The sequence below is a fragment of the Heloderma suspectum genome, chromosome Z, assembly GCF_057233095.1.
Source record: "Heloderma suspectum isolate Gila_16-S chromosome Z, 16-S_ref, whole genome shotgun sequence".
In the NCBI taxonomy this organism is placed as follows: domain Eukaryota; kingdom Metazoa; phylum Chordata; class Lepidosauria; order Squamata; family Helodermatidae; genus Heloderma; species Heloderma suspectum.
This window is the reverse complement of record NC_139476.1, coordinates 8,284,344-8,305,883: the sequence shown is the minus strand read 5'-3', so window position 1 is coordinate 8,305,883 and position 21,540 is coordinate 8,284,344. Positions and strand designations below refer to the sequence as shown.

At 49.5% G+C, this 21,540-nt stretch overlaps 1 protein-coding gene across 2 annotated transcripts; it reads left to right on the top strand.

The window, feature by feature from the left end:
* Positions 1-1,265: 1,265 nt before the first annotated feature.
* On the top strand, positions 1,266-19,474 carry ABHD17A (abhydrolase domain containing 17A, depalmitoylase). Of its 2 annotated transcripts, none has more exons than XM_084825860.1 (5): positions 1,266-1,572; positions 5,931-6,486; positions 15,130-15,324; positions 16,362-16,541; positions 18,605-19,474. In XM_084825860.1, the coding sequence occupies exons 2-5, from the start codon at positions 6,173-6,175 to the stop codon at positions 18,663-18,665; spliced, it is 750 nt and encodes a 249-aa protein (XP_084681986.1). In that variant the 5' UTR covers positions 1,266-1,572; positions 5,931-6,172; the 3' UTR covers positions 18,666-19,474. The 2 variants fall into 2 exon arrangements, with proteins under 2 accessions (XP_084681986.1, XP_084681985.1); XM_084825859.1 differs by having other exon boundaries at positions 18,349-19,474.
* Positions 19,475-21,540: the final 2,066 nt, after the last annotated feature.

Sequence of the window (21,540 nt, the reverse complement as noted above, 5' to 3'; positions counted from 1 at the left end):
GAGGTCCAGCTACCCAGACCCGCTCTGGCAGATTTCACAAGCCAGGATGGGCAAGGGTCTAAAGAGCAAGTAGTAGGCCTCCGTCCTCCAAGCAGTTTGTCCACATCCTCAGGCGGCACAAGCCGAAAGGTATCCATAAGATGACCAGATAGTGCACCAGCTCCGTCCATCTTGGACCCTGTCAAAACAACAGCATCCAAGCTGGCACAAATATAAGTGACTTTTCATGCAAAATGTCCAGCCAGTTGTTCACAATGGGCCTTTGGGGGTTTGAGTTGATCTCTTCCAAGCTGACACACAAGTAGGCCGGTAACCACCTGGAAGAGCTCCGCTGGACGACACTGAGCAGACGCAAGAGTGATGGAGAAGTAAGATTTCTTCGCTGCCATCACCGCCAAAACCTGAAGGTTTCAGCCAGCTCTTTTGGTTTGAAGATCTTTGGTTAAAGCTTGATGTGCTTTACAAGTGGAACATCTGGAGTTAGAAGTACGCACTGACTGCTTACAGCTGCTTACAGCGGAGTCCAACAGAGCTCATGCCCCTCATAAAAACATAAGAGCCCTGCTGGATCAGGCCCAGGGTCCACCTAGTCCAGCGTCCTGTTCACACAGTGGCCAGCCATCTGTCACCCAGGAACCCACAAGCAAGGCACGAGTGCAACAGCACCCACCAGCCCATGTTCCCCAGCCACTGGTGCACATAGGCCCACTGCCTCTGGTACGGGAGGGAGCACATAGCCCTCAGGCCTAGTAGCCACTAATAGCCTTCTCCTCCAGTAATTTGTCCAACCCCCTTTTAAAGCCACCCAACTCACTATGCATAGGGTTGTGGGCATCCTGACCCTAATAAACTGGGTATTATGTACTGCTGTTCTTGGGGGCGGGGAGTGAATGCACGCTCTCCTGTTGGGCTTCTGCATGGCAGATGCCCCAGGACACCACTGACTCTCGGATGGCTCCTGCCGTCCAGATGTGGCAAACTGCGGTAGCTTGACAAAGGCAAGGAGATGCTCATGCAGAGACGCAGCGGGCACCCTCCTGCGACCGCGGCACAGTGCTTTGGGCTCACGGCGGGCTCCAAACCCGTGCCTTTTTGCGCAGCGCCCAGTTTGGGGACGGCTGTGCCCGTGTCAGGAGGCAAAGGACAGCGGAGGGGGAGGCCGGCGGTCTCTCTCCCTGGCTCCCTCCAGCTTTCCTCGGGCTCCTCCTTACTCCTCCGTCATTTCCAGTGCGGTCGCCGCTGTCACATCCGCCTCCTCGCGGGAAGGAGAAGGAGGAGGAGAGGCTGGAGGGGAGGTGCAGCGGCGCACCAGCAGCCGCTCCAAGTTGCAGGCCCGGCGCGTAATGCGGAGCGCAGCGGCCCCTGGTTGCGGTGCCCGGGCAGGGGGCAGGCGGCGGATGGGGGCCGGGCAGCGGCTGGACGGCTGAGCGAAGCGGCAGGGCTGGGACCGCAGCCTCCGGAAGGCGAGGAGACGGGGCGAGAGGGAGAGGCACGCGCCCTGCTTGCCAGCACCAGCTGCCCGTCGCGGAGCCCGTGTGCGCCCAAGGGCCGCTTTGGGGACTTGGAGAGCGGGTACGTGCGAGCGATGGGCGAGGAACGGGCTCCCCCCGGGCGTGCGAGTGCGTGCGCCGCCGGCCCGGACCCTCCTCTCCTACCTCGGCGACAGAGCAGAGAGTTTGGGTCATCCAGTGTCTGGCGTTGTGTGCTTTTCCCTGGTGCGCGCGTGGATTTGCCCGATGCGCGCGTATTTGCATGTTTGCATTCGCGCGGTTTACAACCCTTGATCTTTTTCGTCCAGCTCTGCAGAGGATAAAACTAACGAACTGCGGGCTTGGGGGCTATGTGTGTTTCTTCTTTCCATGTTTGTCTACGTTTGTTTTATATTTTTATGTTTATGTATAAATATATTTTTCTATTTCCGTATTTATCTCCTTTTGCCTATATTTGCTTGTTTTGGGGTGTTCTGCAAGCCTTAGTCTTTCTTTCCCACCTTCGCAGAGCACAGAATCGTGGCGTGGCGTGGTGCGTTTCCCTGGTGCTGAATGTTTTCTGTCTTGTGTGGATTTGTGCGTGCATTTTGCTAGCTTTGCTCCTGATCTCAACCGTCGGCAGAGGACAGAGCCGCAGTTGCGCCTCGTGCTGTGTTTGTGCTTCTCTACTTTTGTGTGTTTGTGTTTCTCCTTGCTGTGTGTTTGTGTTTCTCCTTGCTGTGTGTTTGTGTTTCTCCTTGCTGTGTGTTTGTGTGTGTGTTTCTCCTTTACCTGTGTTTTTGGGTGCTTTCCTAGCCAGTCTTTATAGAGGACAGAGAAGTATGGTTGGTATATGCCTGGTGTAGGGTGTATGTCTGTTTGTGAATACACATGTGTCTATTTACTCAGAAGTAAATCTATTGAGTTTACCCCCCTTTCCCCTCCCCCATGGATATGCCCAAGCAAACAAATGTACAACAAATTGCTTCTTTCTTCTTTTTTTTTTAATTAAATGCCAACATTCAATGATGTCATGTTGTTTTTCTTTCAGTTTTGGCATATGTTCATTATGTTTGTTTATGTGGTTCTGTAAAGAGCTGTGTTGATTATTGATTATGATCACTGAGATGAACTCAGATGTTATTTTCAGAATTTACAGTGACTGGAAAGCCAGCCTCCTTAAGCTGTTTGGCTCTGCTCTGACCTGTGAAGAATGTGTGTGTATATGTGTATGTATTTGAAAAATTAAAATTGGTCAGCCAAGAAGACCACATTCTGAATTTTCCCCGTTACAAGTGCCATCCGCCAGTTGTCAATCTGTTATCCATACCTTGAGTTGTTATGTGTTTACGTAGAGGCTGTTTGTGTGCGTGTGTGTGAGTATTAGAGGTTGGGGTTTTGTGTGGCTGGGGAGGTTGTTGATTCTGGAGTGTTTGGTGTGGCTGTAAGGGTGCATGCTTTGCAGTGAGCAGATATGCTTTGCTTTGCAGTGAGTCATGTGGCTTGGCAGAGATGTGACAAGGGGAGATACGTGGCTTCGGGATGTCTGTGTTACTCAGCGGGCTGCAGTGTGCCTGGCACAGGCGGAGAGTTCTGTAGTGGTGGTGCTGAGTCTCTCCAGCTGATGGGGGACGTGTGTGTGTGTCAGGGGGGCATCAGGATTGTATGTAGACAAGTTTGACCCAAGTTCAATGTTTTCTGTTGGGTCAGCTTCTGTTGTTGTTTTTAACAAACAAGTTGCTAGTTAAAAACAAGTTGTTTTTAACAAACAAGCCACCCTTGTGGCTGGGGAAAGAGGCTTGAAAGTGTGAACTCTAGTGACAGAATGAGCAAGGGAGTGCATGTCGGTGCGAGACACAGCACAAACATCTCTGGCAAGCAGAGGAATGGTAGGACAGGGTTGCTGGATCAGGCCAAGGGCCCATCTAGTTCTGTGTTTTGTTTGCAATGCTAGCCAGACAAATGCTCCTCAACTTTTTAAAGGTTTTGTATTCTGTTTTATCATGTTGTCTTTGGTATTTTAAAATTTTTTTGTGAACTTCCCAGAGAGCTTTGGTCTGGTGGGCGGAATAGAAATACAGTGGAGAAGATAAATAAATAAATGTGAAGTTCACAAGCCAGTTGTGGAAGATGGCCATCCTCTGTTTGTCCCCAGCACTGGTAACTACCTCTGAATATGGAGGTTCCATTTAGCAACAGTCACCGACAGATCTCTGTTCCGTGAATTCATCAGATCTTTTTTGAAAAGAACAAAAGAAACCTAGGTCAGAGCAAAGCGCCTTCAGCATCCTGCTTTCTACTGGGGCCAGCCAGATGGCTCCAGCATCCTGCTTTTGGACTTCCTGGAGGCAGCCGCCCCCCTCTTTTTTCTGCCCCCCAGCAAACTGGCATTCAGCCATCAACATCACTGGCTGTCACCCACTTGATTCAGCAAAGGCCTTTAACTTTTGCCTTCTCTGAAATGCTGTGGTTCTAAGTTCCTCGGGGGTACTAGAGTCGAGGAATTAGACCAGGTCCTCGAGCCCTGACCAGTGAAAGCTTATCGAGCCAGCCCCTGAAACATATGCTTCTGCTTATCTTTGCAACAAGGAAAGTGAACTTCTGGATGGTAGGCTGTGTGTGTGAGCGTGTGCACAGGAGAGGGGTGTGTTGATTCATGGTCTTCGGGTCACATTCTTCATGGGAGCAGGGACCTTGCCATGAGAGGTGTGTACACCTTCTGATGTCTGGGGGTGGGGTGGGGTGTGAGTTGCCTTGCAGAGGCCTCGTTTTGTGTCCCGCCACAAGCAGAAGTGAGGTTGGTAGTGACACGGGGGCCTTTTCACCTGGCTTATGGAATGCCAAATCCCTGTAGACTCATTTGGGCTCAAACAACAAGCTTTCAGACGACTGGTTAAAATTGTTCTATTGTATTGGGCCTCCATAGTTTTGAGCCTTATTGGGTCAAATGCCTGTATATATATAAGCCCTTTTGTTATATTTTCATAGTTGGAGGTTGTGTCGCTATTGCTTGCATTGTTAGTTTTCCCATTCATTTATTTTATCACTTTAATCCTGTATTGTGTGTGTGTGTGTGTGTGTGTGTGTGTATTTTTAGGGTGGGGGCCAAATCGTCTCTGCAGGCTGGAAGACATCAGTGGGGTGTGACCACTGATGTCATGACCAAACTCTGTCCATTTTGCCTTTCTTGGTGCTGGGGACTCGACCAGCACTGGGAAGAGTGGATCTGCCAGCACTGGGCCAAGTCAGGTGCCTCCTTCATGAGCATCTTCTGAGTTGACAAGAGGTGCGCAAAAACGACGAGCCAATGCAAAGAAAGACCATCCCAGTTCTCCTCTCAGCTCTGGCAGACCGTGTATGCGCCGGCTGTGGGCTGCTAAAGTTTGGAGATGCTGAGATAATGATAAACCAGACCCAGGTTTGCTTTCAAGGAGCCTTTATTGAGTACTTACAGCACACAGGCGTCCCCAGTGGTTGGATCAGACAGCTTCTCTGAACCCAGAGCCATGGGGTACAATGGGTCTTATACCATACATGTCAGCAGTGAGGCAGCATGACAGCAGCAAGCATTAATTCATGTTCATCTGCAACTTTCCCAGCACAGGCTAACAGCGCTTGTTCAGAAGGGAAACCATGAGAACTTTCCCAGCACAGACACCTGTAACTCAGCATAAACAGAGCCTCACTTCTCAGGCACATCCTAGGCCATGATCAGATACTAGCCTTCGTGAGCGTGGAATGTGCTGAGGCCGCGCTATCGACCTTTGACTTGGCTCACATGCTCAGAGGCCCACTAGCAAGGAAATTGCTCCAATAACGAACCCAAGCCAATTATGGACCTCTAGGCCCCTCTAAAACTACAGGTGACTTGGTTACAGGCCTGGGGCCAATACAGACGGTGAGGGCACCTGTATTCCTGCTGTGACCTCTGGGAGGGTGCACTGCTCACCCTCCCATATTCCTTTTGGGGGCAAGCCCTGCCCCCTGGAAGAATCCACGTCAGCTCTGTGGGCGTGGGCTGAAGGACACCCATCTCTGTTTAAGCCTGTAAACCATTTTTCATTGGCGGATTAGAATCAGAGAGTTGGAAGGGACCTGAAAGGTCACCTAGTTCAACTCCCTGATGATGCAGGAAGTTGAAGAGGTTTTTATACCACCCTTAGATCTACTGATTCCGGGGCAGCTTATGATAATTTTAAAAAATGCAACCGAGACCCATTTCAAACAACAGCTGTAAAGTGAAACACTCTGAAGGCCCTTCAGCAGAAAAGTGGCCTAAAAATATTCATATAAAAAAATAGTATAAATGTGCACATTGTGACATTGGGCTGGATCCATGCTTAGAGTAGACCCACTGAAATCAACCTTTGGTAAACAAGATGTTTCTGAGGAACATACATAAACGACTGTGGAATATTCTTTTTAATAAAGCTTTTCCTCTTTTTCTTTTTTGGTTTTTAGGGCCCCGCGTAGTGAAGTACATGTACAAACAGAGACTTTGGGATTCTCAACCCCTACGCCGGAATGTGGGAGACCCCTAATGCAGTTGTTCCGGCTGGCCATGTCATAAAGACTTCCTCTGGCTCATCGGTGGCTGAGATGTTTTCTTAACTAGTTGGTTTCCCTGATATTGTTTGGGGCTCCTTCTCCCCAACCCCTTCCCTGAAAACCACCTGATACCCAAATTCTCTCCGGTTTCTGCCATGAACGGGCTCTCAGTCAGCGAACTCTGCTGCCTTTTCTGCTGCCCGCCTTGCCCTGGCCGGATCGCCGCCAAACTGGCATTCCTACCCCCGGAGCCCACTTACGCGATCGTCCCAGAACCAGATCCCGTCGGGAGCACCGGCAACACCTCTCCCTGGAGCAGTGCCATGGCCCGCTGGAAACTCCATTTGACGGATCGAGCTGATTTCCAGTACGCCCAACGGGAGCTGGACACCATCGACGTGTTCCTCACCAAAAGCAGCCGGGGGAACAGGGTGGGCTGCATGTATGTCCGCTGCGTTCCTGGTGCTAGGTGAGCGAGGTCAGAATGTCAGGAAGCAGCGGTGGGGAGAGGATGTTTGGGATCTGAAAGATCAGGTCGTCCCCAAGCTGGCTGGGTGTGATTGGAGTTGTAGAACGACCATCTGGGGGCACTGGGTTGGGGAAGGCTTAGACCCAGTGGATGGGTATCTATGTCTCCCATCCCTCACTGGGGGTTGCGGAAGTGTTCTGGGGCCCCTGAGTTTATACCCGATGCTCAGCAGGTTCTTCAGTTGGGGGCCAAAAGTGTGTGTTGTCCAGTTACTCCACTTAGTTATTTATTTAAAACATTTCTTGACCGCCTTTCAGGGCAGAAGCCCTCTCAAGGCAGCTTACAGCAATAAAATACATATAAACAGTTAAAATATTAAAAGCGATGAAAACAATAAAAGCCAATAATAAAACCAGCAACAACGATAACTTCAGTGGTCAAGAGCATTTGCAATAGTTTGGTCAGTTTATAGGGAGTGGTGCCTTGATTTATATCCCCATACCTCTTCTACTTCCTACAACGTCATGCACACAGAAGGCGTTATATCAGAGGTGGGCAGACTTTCAGATTGTGGGATCTACCCCTTTTTCAGTGGCACTCTGAGGTCCACCAACTGGAGCCTGGCGCAAAACTGTACCTCAAGAAAGCGGACATAGAACTGAGGGACAAGGTCTGGGGCATGCTAAGCTCAGGGATTTGTTTTCAGTACTAGAATTGCAGCTTTATTTTATTCATTCATTCATTTATTACATTTATTAATCGCCCATCTGGCTGGCCACCCAGCCACCCTGGGCGATGTACAACAACAGAACTGTTTAAAACAATAAAATTCTACATTAAAAACATCATATTTCTAAAAATACCCTAACCCACCCCAAATGCCTGCCTGAACAACCACGTTTTTAATGCGCTTTCATGCTCAAATCCCCTGCTTCTCCCCCTCCAAGCATGTGTTGTTGCTGTTTTTAAACCGCTAGGAGTCAGAAAGCCTCTTTGATCTACTTGGAATCACCTGGCGATCTACCAGTAGATCCCAATACCTTTGTCCCACCCCTGCACCATAAGAATGATTATGATGATGATAATAATAATAATAATAATCTGGTGTGATCCTCTCCCCACGAGGCAATTCCTTCTTAGTGGTGCCAGGGTTGGTGGGGAGGAAATGTGCTGTCCTAGTTCCTTGCAACTACCTGTAGCAGGCCAGGCACCTTTTGGAAACTGACCTGAGAAACTTTGGGACTCTTGCCATCCTCCTATTGACACTTGAAACGAAGTACCCATGTACACACACACCATAAACTGAGCACAACCAGAACAACACAGAAACACCAGCCCAGCCATTGCCAGCATGAAAGCCGCTTCATTCAGTTAATCCAGTGCTGTTACCTGGTGTCTAAACACTGCCAAGATGGTGTCTAAACACTCTCTCTTGTTAGTCTGGGGACCATTTTGAGTAACCACACGAGGAGCTGGCAGGGAGGCTTGGCTGGATTGAGCCGTAGAAAACCTGTGAGGTGCAGAAATGAAAACCAGCCAAACCTGTTGAAATCTTAAAATACCATGCTTTATTTTGCCAGAGAGGCTGGGGTTTTGTTCCGTGGGATAGAAAATATCAAATGAAGGTTAATTTAGGTTGTTTGGGATGTGGTTAAGGAACAGCAGAGCAAAATCCCAAATGACCCAATTGTTGGTGCCTCATTCCTCGCATATGAACTGTGGGTTCACACCTTGCCTTTACCTCTGTAAAACGTTCTCTCATCTCTGCCTTGCTATTTGCAAGATCTCTGTCTTACTTCTGAGTAAACGTACATAGGATCGGGCTATGAGAGAGCATCTATGTGAAGCTGAAACGCTTGTGAGATTTGGCAAGCAGGCAGATTATAAATGCGGCATATGAAGCAAAAGAATGTGTATGTAAATATTGATTTGCTGCTTTTCGGCCCCATATGTGGGCCCGCAAACTGGCATACAAGCAAAATAAAACAGTAGAAATGAAATCAATTTAAAACAAGCAGCAAATATGCACATAACCTTGAAATGTCTACATTAAAAGCTGCTTATTATTAACATTGTTATTGCTTAAAAGTTATAACGAATAATTGTCAAAAGTTATCTTTATATAAAAGAATTGAGTGTGGCCTTCCCCCTCGCAGCACGACAGTGGGAGGAGAAGTGGCATGGGGCAAAATTCCCCCTTCTGCGCAATCCTTGAAGGCACAGGAGCCTTTATAAGGCCCAGGACTAGCTACCCTGGGTATGGCTGCTAGAGTTTAACTTAAATGCTTTGCCAGAAGCAAACTTGCATTTGCAAACTTGCAAACTTGCATCTGCGAACTTGTACAAGCGCTAGCTGGCCCAGTGATGGGTGTTCAGGTGCGGGCAGAGGAGTAATGGGGTCTGTTATTGTGGCAAGCAGAGAAGGGCAGTGAGAGATGTCAACCCTACAGCTGTTTCCTTAGCTCTATGGATACACGGAGGCTCCGAATAAGTGTGTTCCCTGGTTGGAATTTCCTGCCTTCTTTGTAATTGGTGGATGCAGCATCCGGGCTGAGCCATACATCCACAAGGGGGGAAAAACCTGTTGTATTGTAATAGCTGTACGCAATTCCTTGTTTTGAGGTATTAAGAAGTTTGTTTTCATGACAATTTGATCCCTGATCATCTCCTCTGCAAAGGTTGGAAAAGCTCATTAAGCACTCAACTCAAGCAGAGCATAGCGGCCAACGGGCTCCTGGGGTAACTGAGATCGAGAACAGAACTTGGAAGCATTCTGATACAACATTCAGAAGCGTTGTAGGCAGGAAGAATGGTGCAGGTGGAACCTGTGACGTGGTGAAAATTTTCTAGAGAGGCCTGCGCTCAAACCCTGGAAGAGATGGGAATTTTATAAGCAGCACAAAAGGAGGCACTGACTGGTGTGTGTAATGGTGAAGACTTGCAACCACGCCAGGCAAAAAGGAGAGTAAAAATTGCATGCAAGCTCACAGGGTCCAGTGTCTCGTCGCCAAATCGTTTCGTATTTTCTTCTCAGTAAGGAGGATCTAGAAACAAGGTTTGGATGTAAACAGAACTTCACTTTATTTCTAAACCTTAAATTTCTATCTGTCATTTTTCCCTCACATCCTGCTTCCTCCCCTTTCTCTCTCCTCCTTCCTTTCTTCCTCCTCCTGAGACCCTCCAGGGACATGCTTCCTAATAAGTCAAGACAAGGAGGTGCAAACAAGTATTTGTTGTTGTTTATTCGGTCAGTCGCTTCTGACTCTTCGTGACTTCGTGGGCCAGCCCACGCCAGAGCTCCCTGTCGGCCGCCGCCACCCCCAGCTCCCCCAAGGCCGAGTCCGTCACCTCCAGAATATCGTCCATCCACCTTGCCCTTGGTCGGCCCCTCTTCCTTTGGCCTTCCACTTTCCCTAGCATCAGCATCTTCCCCAGGGTGTCCTGTGATTATGTGGCCAAAGTACTTCAGTTCTGCCTTTAATGTCATTCCCTCAAGCCAGCAGTCTGCATTTATTTCCTGGAGTATGGACTGGTTTGATCTTCTTGCAGTCCGAAGCACTCTCAGAATTTTCCTCCAGCACCACAGTTCAAAAGCATCTATCTTCCTTCGCTCAGCCTTCCTTATGGTCCAGCTCTCGCAGCCATAGGTTGCGAGATATGTATATGTATGCATGTATGTACAGGATATGTAAACAACTATTACAGTACGACAAAACCCTTTTTGTGATCAGAATGACTTGGCATCTCTTCTAGCCCTTTAGCATATGCAGAGCGTTATACTCTCAACAACCCTATAAGGTAGATCAGCATTTCGAGATCTGCCGACTGGTGATTAACTGTAAGTGGAACCTCTTTGTTCAGGAGCAAACTACCTCTGCATGCCAGGTGCTGGGGAGAAAAGCGATGGGAGAAAAGGGCTGGTGCAATCCAAGTCAAAACCAGGCTTGGAATACAAAGGAAGGGGGAAGATGCAAATCCCACCCCCTGCCCGTGTTTGGCTGGATTGTATGGCATTGGTGAAATTATCAGAGCTGGAGGTGTTGAGAGCATGTGCTGTGGACTGTATAGACCCTGGCTTAAATCCCCGCTTGGTCATGCTCACCAGGTAGCCTTATGCAAGCCTCCCAGGCCCTCTGGTCCTCAGTAAACATGCTGGCCTGCCTAGGAAGCGGCTTTATACTGAGCCAGATCATTGGCCCACACAGATTGGCAGTACGGGGATTGAGGCAGGCGTCTTTCTTTCCCTGGAGTTTCCAGGGATTGAACCCAGAACCCTTCTGCATGCAGAATATGTCCTCAACCACTGAGCTATGTCACTTCTTCTAAAAAATAAACTGAGGTTCCAGGCCTCATGGTTCTGAATGAAGGGCTGATGTAGATAGCAACATAGGAACCCACCGTTGGTCCATCTAGCACAGGGGTGCTTATGCTGACTGGTGGTGGCTCTCCAGGGTTTCTGACAGTTTTTTTCCCAGCTGTTCCTGGAGATCCCAAGGAATTGAACCTGGGACACTTTGCATGCAAACCATATGCTGTAGCACTGAGCTACAGCCTTCCCTTAAGTTATTAACAACCGTAGAAGGATTTGAACCTGGGACACTTTCCATGCAAAGCATATGCTGTACCACTGAGCTACAGCCTTCCCTTAAGTTATTAACAACCGTAGAAGGTTGTTGCATGGCAGGGGTGTTGAACCTCTTTGACCCTGAGGGCCTGATTGCACTTTGGAGAGCCTCTCAGGGGGCGCATTCCAGTGGTGGGTGGGGCAAAAATACCAGCTGAAAGCTCTTCCTGCCAGCAAGTAAGCTTAGGAGATGTATTTCAGCCTCTTAGAATGAGGAAAAGACCTGCACAAATGCCAAGAAACCACAAAATAACAGGTGGTTGGTGGAAGGGGCCATGACCTTTCGGGGTACCCCAGAGAATTGGATTTGAACCCCGGGCCTGAAGTTCTGCCACTCCTGCTATATGGATTGCAGATATCCTGTACACAACAGGGTTTGACCACTCTTAGGTACCCGATAAATGCCAAATACTGTTTTTTTGGCATTCTCTGTCGTTCTTCCCCTGCTGTCAGTTTTAAGATTATAGGCTCCTCGGGGGCCGAGACTCTTGTCTACTTTTTTCCTGTTGACACTCGGCCAATGAATAGAATAATGAGGAATGAATATAATAATAAGGAGGCTGCCTTATACTAAGTCAGGTTCTCAATCCATCCAGGCCCGTACTGTCCACTGCTGCCTGGCAGAAAGTCTCCAGGGTCTTGGGCAGAGAAGATCTTCCCTAGACCTGCTCTCTGATCCTTTCAACTGAGACTGTAAGCATCTTGGGGGCGGAGAAACTGTTCAACATCTGCTGGGCCTACGTGCTAAGGTTGTTGTGAGGATAAAATGGGGAGAGAAGGTTCCACAAATTCTGGCTGATCCCCAAGAGAGGGATCCAGTCAGCTTCTCCCTGCTTCCCAGCCGGTTCTGCATCTTGGCTTGCAGCTGGCATCGCAAAGGGGTTTATCGGGCCCTTAAGGAGATGAAAAGACTTGGCCACCTGCTGTGGCTGGCTCCTGGCAAGGCCACCCTTGCGGTCTGGCTGCAGACGACTTGTGCTTGGAAACACAGGCCTCCATCGCTCCCAATCTCTCCCCCTTGTGCCCTTCCCTCAATTTCCTAATTGCTTTGAGCTTTGACGTATTATATATATTCTTACCAGTACTACACAAGGCACTTGACGAAACCTCATAAGGAAAAAAAGTAGACAGGGTCCCTGCCCCTGAGGAGCCTACAATCTTAAAACCAACAGCAGGGGAAGAACACCCGTGTGTTCCACCGGTCAGAGCACTGGGCAAGGAGTGGGGATGTTCAGGTTTAGCCATGAAATCTTCCAGGTGAGCTTGCTCTGGCCACTGTATATCAGCCCACTCCACAGGGTTCTTGTGAGGATAGAAATGGCCAGGGTGCGGAGAAGCGTGCATGGCACCCTTAGCTCTGTGGAAGAAGGGGAAAAACCAAGTGTAATCAGTTTATAAAACTAGTAAATAAATAGGGCAGAGGAGAGATGTGAGCAAATGCTGAGGATGTATGTGTTTTAAAACCAAAGTCTTTTGTGGGAGAGGCAGGATTTGAAGGATGGGGCGGTATGCTCAAGTATTTTGAGACCCATCCAAAGTAGAGTTCACCCCTATAAAATACCATCCCCCCAATGCAAATTTAACCCTAAAAAATACAACTTTGGGGGGGATGAATGTTATTGCAATCTGTATCCATTACCATGTCAGTTACAGTGCAAATAAAAGTAGTTTGCAAAGCTGTTGCTGAGAATTTCAAGGTACAAACTAGGGATGTTGGAGAAAACGAAATGAGTTTGGATTTTAATGAATCCGACCCCTGGATTCTGTAGCGGACTGCTTTTCCCCTGTCAGGTGGATTCCGCGGATTTGCAGACCAGCTTTCTGACTTTTCTGAATTTTGCACAAATTTCATTGTTGAAAAATATGCAAAATTAAAAAACCCAGCCAAAAGTGTGCATTTCCTTGATAGGCTAAAGCGTGAAAAAGCGCATTTTGGGGGGATTTGCACATTTTCAAACATGCAAATTTGTGCAGTTGCGCAAATGTGAATTTGCACAAATGCGGATCACCAGAAAAACCCTGATTCTGTCGATGGGCGGACGACGGAACGAAAAGCGCCAGGCGATTTGTGAAACACAGACAGAGTGGATTTTACACAATCCATACATCCCTACTGCAAATTCACTTGTGATGGATGCTGCTCAAGAGCTATTTGAGGGTGCGAAGGGGGAGAATGGCATATCTGGGAGGGAGATTTAGCATAGCCCTCTCCCTGAATAACTAGCTTATTGCATGCAGTGTGTGTGTGGTGTGTTTCTTTAATTCTCTTTATTTTAATAAAATGTTTCATTTATAACAACAATGGTACAGTACAATGCCCGATGATATATAAAAGGGACACTTAAAGTTAGTAAGTATTGGGCAGAGGAATCCTTTATTTTAATTAGGGCTGTGCAGGGACCCCTGATCTGCCTTAGAAGCTGCTTCAGGGCTTCTGAGGTGGGTCCCATCCGTTTTGGGCTGAGTCGGGGAGGGCCAACCCGCTTCGGCCTGCAGAGCCAAAGTGGGATTTGGATGGCTGAATTCCACTTTGCCACCCCCCCAACGCCCCCGCTGTGCAAGCCCCCAGCTCCTTACCTGGGCCCTCGGGACGTGTGCTGGCAGCCATCTTCTTGTTCCAGGGAGTCACCATGTTTAGACAGAAAAAAGGCCTACAATTCCTAGCATGCCCCAGGCAGTTGCTTCTTTTAGGGAGGAGGTTATTATACGGATAAATTTTCTACTGGAACAATCTTTAATATTCGCTGATGTATGTGCCTTTAAATTATCTACCTGCTTCTTGGAAAGTAATGAATGATCAACGTAAATGGATTTTTCATGCTCTTTTGATGGCTAAAAGACTGATACTACAACACTGGAAGGAGCAACGCTCACCTCTTACAATGCAATGGATTGAGGATCTTACCATGCTTTCAGTATTTCAGTGGGTGGCACATAGATGCCACCGTTGAATGGGTACTTATTTGGATATCTGGTCTGCTTTTTTGAAGCTTATGTATAATTACTAGAAAGTTGTATTTTCACATATATGCATTTCATATATATTCATTGATATGTATATATACAAATGTAGGTATGTATACAATATTTTATCTCTCTTTTCCCCCCTCTTCATTCTTTTTATGAATTTTTTGGGATGACATTTTACTATTAAAAAATGAATTTTAAAGAGAGAGAGATATATGTCCCAAAAATCAATTTCCTGCAAGTAGAGAGCTAGCATAGTAGGGAAAAGGGTTATTTCTCAGCCCTCTTGCTACTCTGCTATTTTTCTACTTGGAGGCCGCTGCTGTTCTTACATAGGGAAATATTTGAAAATATACTCCCTCCCCACACCTGCATTCTGAATCAGTATAGTGCATTCTACATCTTCTGGAATTTATCACTGTGTGTGTCAGGATTCTTTTTGCCCTCACTTAACTTCAAACTCTGAAACTAACACAGACGAGAGGCTTCAGTCTACAGCTTTTAATCCATTACGTCACAGGGTCATACAGATGCAAATTCTCAGTGACTCTCAGTCTGTAAGGAAATGCCTTCAGGGGTTCAAAGACAGTTATGAAAGTTGCCCATTTGAAGAGGAAGACGGTCTCACTAGCCTAACTTAAGGGTGGGAGGGAGCGCTCTCTCTCTCTCTCCTGTAAGCACAGCTTTTCACGCAAGGCCAATTGGGTAGACCGTCTAAGTTCCGCCCCTGCCTTCTCTCTCTTTGCTCTGCGCCTGTGCCTGGCGTCTGTTAGATCAGACTCCCCAAACCCCACCTCCCCCTGTTCATTGTCTCTCACGTGGGGTGTGTGTGTGAAGAGGGACCCTCATCCTCCGCCAGCTGGACCTTTGAAACCTGAGCAGCCTGCCTTGTCATGTCTGGACTCACCTGGGAAAACACCTCCCCCATGTCTGGCGGTTCTCCTTCAGAATCTGAACAGCTGTCCCACTCCCTGCACTCAGAAACACCCCTGACAGTGTGGGGACATGGCGTGACCCTGCCGTTTCTCACTGAATCTCTGCCTCTCCTCCAGGTTCACAGTTCTGTTCTCACACGGCAATGCTGTGGACTTAGGCCAGATGTGCAGTTTCTACATCAGCCTGGGCACCCGGATCAGCTGCAACATCTTCTCCTACGACTATTCAGGCTATGGTGTCAGCACAGGGAAGCCCTCGGAGAAGAACTTGTACGCCGACGTCGATGCCGCCTGGCAGGCGCTGCGCACCCGGTGAGCCTTGAGAAGGTTTCTAATATCGTTTAAAAGGTGTTCTGTGATGCTTGTCCTAAGTGCTGCAGGGCTTTTCAGAAGAATGTTTGAACTGCTGGATCAGATGATGAGGTCCATCTAGTCTAGGTAACCAGTTTCTGACAGGGACCAGCCAGATGCCCCCAGGTAGCCCACAAGCAGGACACAACGGTCACAGCCATCTCCTGCTGTTTGTCAACAGCATCCGCTATTCGGAGGTAGACTGCCCCTCAACATGGAGGATCCATTCTTAGCTCTCGAGGTTGATGGACCCACCTTCCATTAGAACATAGAAGGACACTTAAAAAGAGAGAAAGAAAAGAACAGTGCCGAAGGCCTTTCTAGCTCCTCATTCTGTTCCCACAGTGGCTTACTAGATGCATCTGGGAAACCTACAAGAAGGACATGAAGACAACACCTCACCACCACCTGCACTTTGTCCCCTGGCAGCTGGTAATCTGCCTCTGCACTTGGAGGTTCCGGGTCGCTCTCCTTGAAGGGCACTCGGGACCTCTGAATGGGTGACTAATTTTTGTGAACTGCCCAGAGAGCTTCGGCTATTGGGCGGTACAGAAATGAAATGAAATATAAATAAATAAATAAATAAATAAATAAAGGGTGCACAGTTCTGTCTCCAACAGTAGCCAGATACCTCCCGAAAACCCACACAAAGGAGAGTACAATGGAACCTGCCCCTACCTGCCCCGACATCTCGTACCCAGATTTAGGCAGCCCCCCAGACGCAGAAGTCCCATTCCATACTCCAGGTGACTACTCACTGCTAGCCCCGTCCTCTTCCATGGTGTTGTCTAGTCCCCTTTTAAAGCAGCAGCTCTTGCCTCATCTCGGAGCAGCAAATTCCATAAGTGATTTTCTCTTCCAGGTGAAGAAGCAGGTTCCTTTTCAGGAAGGACTTGCTTTAGCAGTCTTGCAATGTTGTGGGAGTTGTTCAGTGTGTAATCGTGAACGTATTTGCCTATGGCTCTTTCCTCCTCTCTCCTGCCCTGTCTGCCGCCTAGATACGGGATCAGTCCCGAAAATATAATTCTGTACGGGCAAAGCATTGGCACAGTACCCACGGTGGATCTGGCCTCTCGCTACGAATGTGCAGCAGTCATCTTGCACTCACCCCTGACCTCAGGCATGCGCGTCGCCTTCCCAGAGACCAAGAAGACCTACTGCTTTGATGCTTTCCCAAAGTAAGTCCTTGGGCTAGTAGGAATATGGCTTTTATATGGGTGAGGGCAGGATTTGGGGTAAGGGCCTTGGCCAAGTCTCCTGTGGTTTGCATGTTTCCCTAGCCCAGCTCAGCCTAGCCCGCCTCCAAGTTCCTTCAGAAATTTAGTTTGTTTATTCATTCATATGCATGCCCTGCCAACACAGCTCAACATAGCAGGGCGAGGGTTGCAATTGTTGATTGTATTTGTTGCTCAGAATGGAAACTGGTGGCCAAATATTTGGTCAGTTATTTCCAGTTTATTTTATTCGTACGCCCAGGTTTTGCCCAAGGTTGGCTCCCAAAGCAGCTTAACAATTAAAAGGTAAAAAGGTGTCCCCAACCAGTCGTGTTCGACTCTAGGGTGTGGTGCTCATCCCCGTTTCTAAGCCGAAGAGCCAGCGCTGTCCGAAGACGCTTCCGTGGCCATGTGGCCGGCATGACTGAACACCGAGGTGCACGGAGCGCGGTTACCTTTCCCGCCGAGGCGGTGCCTATTTATCTACCTGCAATTCCTTGCTTTCGAACTGCTAGGTTGGCAGGAGCTGGGACTGGAGACGGGAGCTCACTCCGTCACGCGGCACTTGCGTCTCGAACTGCTGTCCTGCCGACCTTCCGGTCTGCAGTTCAGCATCTTAACCACTAACCCACTGTGGCTTAACAATTACAGGCCATTAAAAACGCAATGATGGAACTTGCTGGGGGGTTTCCTGGCGGTCTTTTTCCTGGCAGGCAATGATACGGTCTAGGTACCAGCTCCTTGTTCCATTGTGAAGCTGCCATAAGGAGCTGCAAGTGGACTCGGGTAAATTGGCGGTAAAGATACCCACCATAGCTCAGCGGCAGAGTCCCTGCTTTGCGCGCAGCAGGTTCCCCGTTGGGTCCCCACCATCTCCAGGTAGAACTGGGAAAGGCCCATGTCCGAGGCCCTGTAGGGTCGACACTGCTGAGCTAGACGGGCCAACAATCTGACTCGGCTTCCTATGTTCCTGTTTAAATCAGCCCTTTATTCAGAACCATGAGGACTAGAATCTTACTGTGGAGCCCCATTAGCAGTGAGGAAACAGCAATCTCTGCATCAGGATCAGAGGGAGGGGAGGGAGTTTACACTCTCTCCTCCCACAGCGATCCTGTTTAGCAGCACGGAAGCCGTGATCTGTTCCCTGCACTGATCAGCTGGGTCACGGGGCAATTTGGGCCGGGCTTTAGGGGAAAGACCATAGCTCAGCAACAGAGCACACACTTTGCATGCAGAAACACCCAGGTTTTATCCCCGGCTTTCCCACGAAACCCTGGAGAGCTACCACCAGTCAGAGTAGCCAGTCCCAAGGCTGTTGGACAAATACTGACCTGGTACAGGGCCCCTTCCTGTCTTTCGGGGAGGTGCATAACTCGGTGATGGAGCACCTGTGATGTGGCCTTCCCCAAACTGGGGCCCCCAGATGGGGTTGGACTCTAATGCCTCTCAACCTCAGCCAGCATGGCCAATGCCCAGTGAGGGTGGGCATGGGAGCCCCATAACGCCTGGAGACCCGAGGACAGAAATGGCTAAGAAGCCTGGATGAGGTGATCCTGGGCTGGACGGATTCTGTACGAGACAGCTGCATCCTTTCCAAGTCTACACTTGCAGCAGAGCTTTTCTACTTTTGGCCAGAGGGGCTCAACAGGTAGAGCACCTGTTCTGCATGCAGAAGGTTCCGGAAGCTGGGGTCACGGACAGCCCCTCGCAGTCTGGTTAGGTGATGCTGGACTGAGTCAGGCAGCTTTTTGTCTTCCTTTCTCTCCCACAGCATAGACAAGGTGTCCCGCATCACCTCCCCTGTCCTCTTCATCCATGGCACGGAGGACGAGGTGATCGACTTCTCGCACGGCTTGGCCCTTTACGAGCGCTGCCCCAAGGCCGTGGAGCCCCTCTGGGTGGAGGGGGCTGGCCACAACGACATCGAACTCTACAGCCAGTACCTGGACCGCCTGCGCAAGTTCATCGCACAAGATCTGGCCAGTCAACACAACTGAACCCCCTTCTCTTTTCGGCTTTCCCTCCAGTGATGATCATGCGCTCCTCGGTGGTGGGGGAGAGAGGAGGCAGAGGTGCTCGCGGCATTAGGAGATTGGCGCCATGGCTGCACACTCCATACCCCCATCTGCCTCCGTTGGGGGCTTGACCTCTGGAGCGCCATTGGCTCTCTTGGTGGCTTTTTCTCCGTGGCGGGGCACCATTCCCGGTTGTCCTCATTCACAGTGGCTGCCCGCTTGGACAACGACAGATCTGACCGTGAGCGCGCCGAAGACCGAGTCCAGCCGCCCCTCCTCATGAGGCTCTGGAAGACTGAGCATTGCAGATTCTTTTTTAAACGTTGACACCCCCATTGAGGCTGCGCTGTATTCCTGCCTCCACCTCCCATTTCCGGAGCCTGTTTTCTTAACTCTCCGTGTGTCCCAGCAGTAGCAATAAGCCATTGGCAGGGTGGGGTGGGGTGGGGGCTCACATGGATGCCGTTCCATGGTGAGACACAGCGCCTTGCATGATGGCCAAAATGGCCTGCTCCACTTCTGCTGCCCAGCCTACAGCGCCCCTTGAGGGCAGAAGGACTTTAGGACAGTTTCTGCTGAGTTACAGGGTGGGCAGGTTGTCTTCTGGGGTTTTCACCAGGAAGTATGTGAGAGGACTCTGATTCTGAAACATCATGCGGCTGATCTACGCGGGCCAGTACTTGGTTTGGGGGGGTTGCCTGCTCCATCCACAACCTCATGGATTCTATGTTTCAATATCCCCCCTGCCCCATCTAGATCGACCCACATGTCTGGGCTACGCTTCACTTAATTCTGGGCATGCTGGTGCTGGTGGGAAGTAAGGGAAGAATCCTCGGCCCGTCCATTTTTGAAAGAAAGAGGAATAAAAGTTTAAAAGATACAGACTTGTTTCCCAATAAATGTTGTTGAGAGTGTCTCGGGGGTGGGGATGGGGTGCAGGCAGGAGGTCAACTGGTACCAATGAGTAGAAGGGACTTCGACTTGTCGATAGGAGCCAAAAGATTTCTGGGGCTTCTGTAAGATCCACTCACTGGGGTAGGCAGAAAGTAGATGTGCAGATGTTTTGGACTTCAATGCCCAGCATCCCTGAAAATTGGCCATGCTGGCAGGGGCTTCTGGGAGTTGAAGTCCAAAATCATCTGGAGATCTCCTCCCTGCATACAGCTGTCTAGTTAACACATGTTTTAATCCCTTTAGTAATGCTGCTAATGTGATCACGGAGAAGGCTTTTGAACATGGTTTGATACAAAACGGGACCACCAGTCTGCAGCCTGGTTCCCTCCAGATGTATTGGGTGACGACTCCTATCATCTCAGTGGCCTTGCCTGCTGGGGATGATGAGAGCTGTAGTCCAAACACATCTGGAGGGCTCCAACTTGGGGAAGGCTGGAAGAAGTAAAACAGTTTCTCTGGGGCAAATTGGCCCTCTGTTCAAGCCCTTGCACGAAACTCGGAGGGAAAGGATTGGGACCAAGCTAGCATTCCTGGTGGGGAGGGAGGAAGAGGTGAATTTACCAAGCTGGGGGAGGGGGCCTCGATTGTTGTAAAAAAAAAAATGCATGCCCCCCCTTCTGTGTAATGCTGATGTGTGTGTGAATATAGAACTTATAGAACTCATAGAATCATAGGGTTGGAAGGGGCCTGCAAGACCATCAAGTCCAACCCCCTGCTCCATGCAGGAAGCCTGATTCCCAGGCAGTCTCTCATCCAAGCACTAACCAGGGCTGCTTAGCTTCCGAAATCAGACGTGATCAGGTGCATCTCGGTGCACCTTTTACTCAAGTGCTCATACACTGGGGGTGCAAAACCTCAGGCCCAGGGACCAAATTCACCCCCTGCAGTTCCAGTCTGGCCCTTTCGGGTTCCTCATATGACCACACCTCTCCCCACTCCCCTTTCACCTAACCACTATTTTGGTGGTGTCCTGGCTTTTTGTGCAGTTTCCCCCCCACTTTTAAAAGGTTGAAATGCCTCTCCTGAGGTTCAACTACTGGCAGGAAGGGCTTTCAGCTACAATAGGTTGGCAGTTTTGGCCACACCCCTTTTACCTCTGCCCCGCCCACTACCGGAATGTGGCTTCTCCAACGCGGAATTCAGCCCCTGGGCTGAAAAGTGGTTCTGCCCCCCTGCCTTACGCAAACTGGGAGCTGGGAAATCCGGGTTCTAGTCCCCACTCGGCCATGGAAGCTCACTGGGTGACTTTGGGCCAGTCACTAGGGATGTACGAAAGTCACTTACCTTTTCGCGGAATTGATTCGCGGTGGAGGGGAGGCGCTCCGTCCCTCCCCCTGGAATCCTTGATGGGGGGGGAGGCAATCCGGTCCTGCCCCCTGGAATCCTGCCCGGCCAGCTCCGCTCTGCGGCGGCTCCACGGAGCAGCCGGCCAGGCCCGTCCGCAGCCAGAGTTCCAGCTGCGGACAGGCTGCTGCGGACACAAATGGTGGCTGCCATAGCGGCTGCCATTTGCATCCAGCCAGGCTGCCGTGATAGGCTACATAAGTATTTACGTAACCTATCACGGCTAACCAAAAACAAAACAAACAAACAGCGAACGCAAATGGCAGTGGCTACGGCGGCCGCCATTTGCGTTCGCTATTTTTTGCAGTTTTAGCTTACGTAAATATTTGCCTAGGCTATTACGGCGAAAAAAAAGGAACGCCAATAGCACCCACTATGCTATTTGCATTCCCCTTTTTTTCGCTGTAATAGCCTATATAAATATTTACGTAGACTAAAATGGCGAAAAATAGGGAATGCAAATGGTGGCCGCCGTAGCCGCTGCCATTTGCATACGCCGTTTTTTGTTTTTGTTTTTTGTTTGGCTTGCCGTGATAGGCTACGTAAATACTTACGTAGCCTATCACGGCAAAGACCATGATGCAAATGGCAGCCGTGGCAGCCGGTCGAAAGACCAGCCACTGCCACCGGTGGACCCACTGCCGGACCTG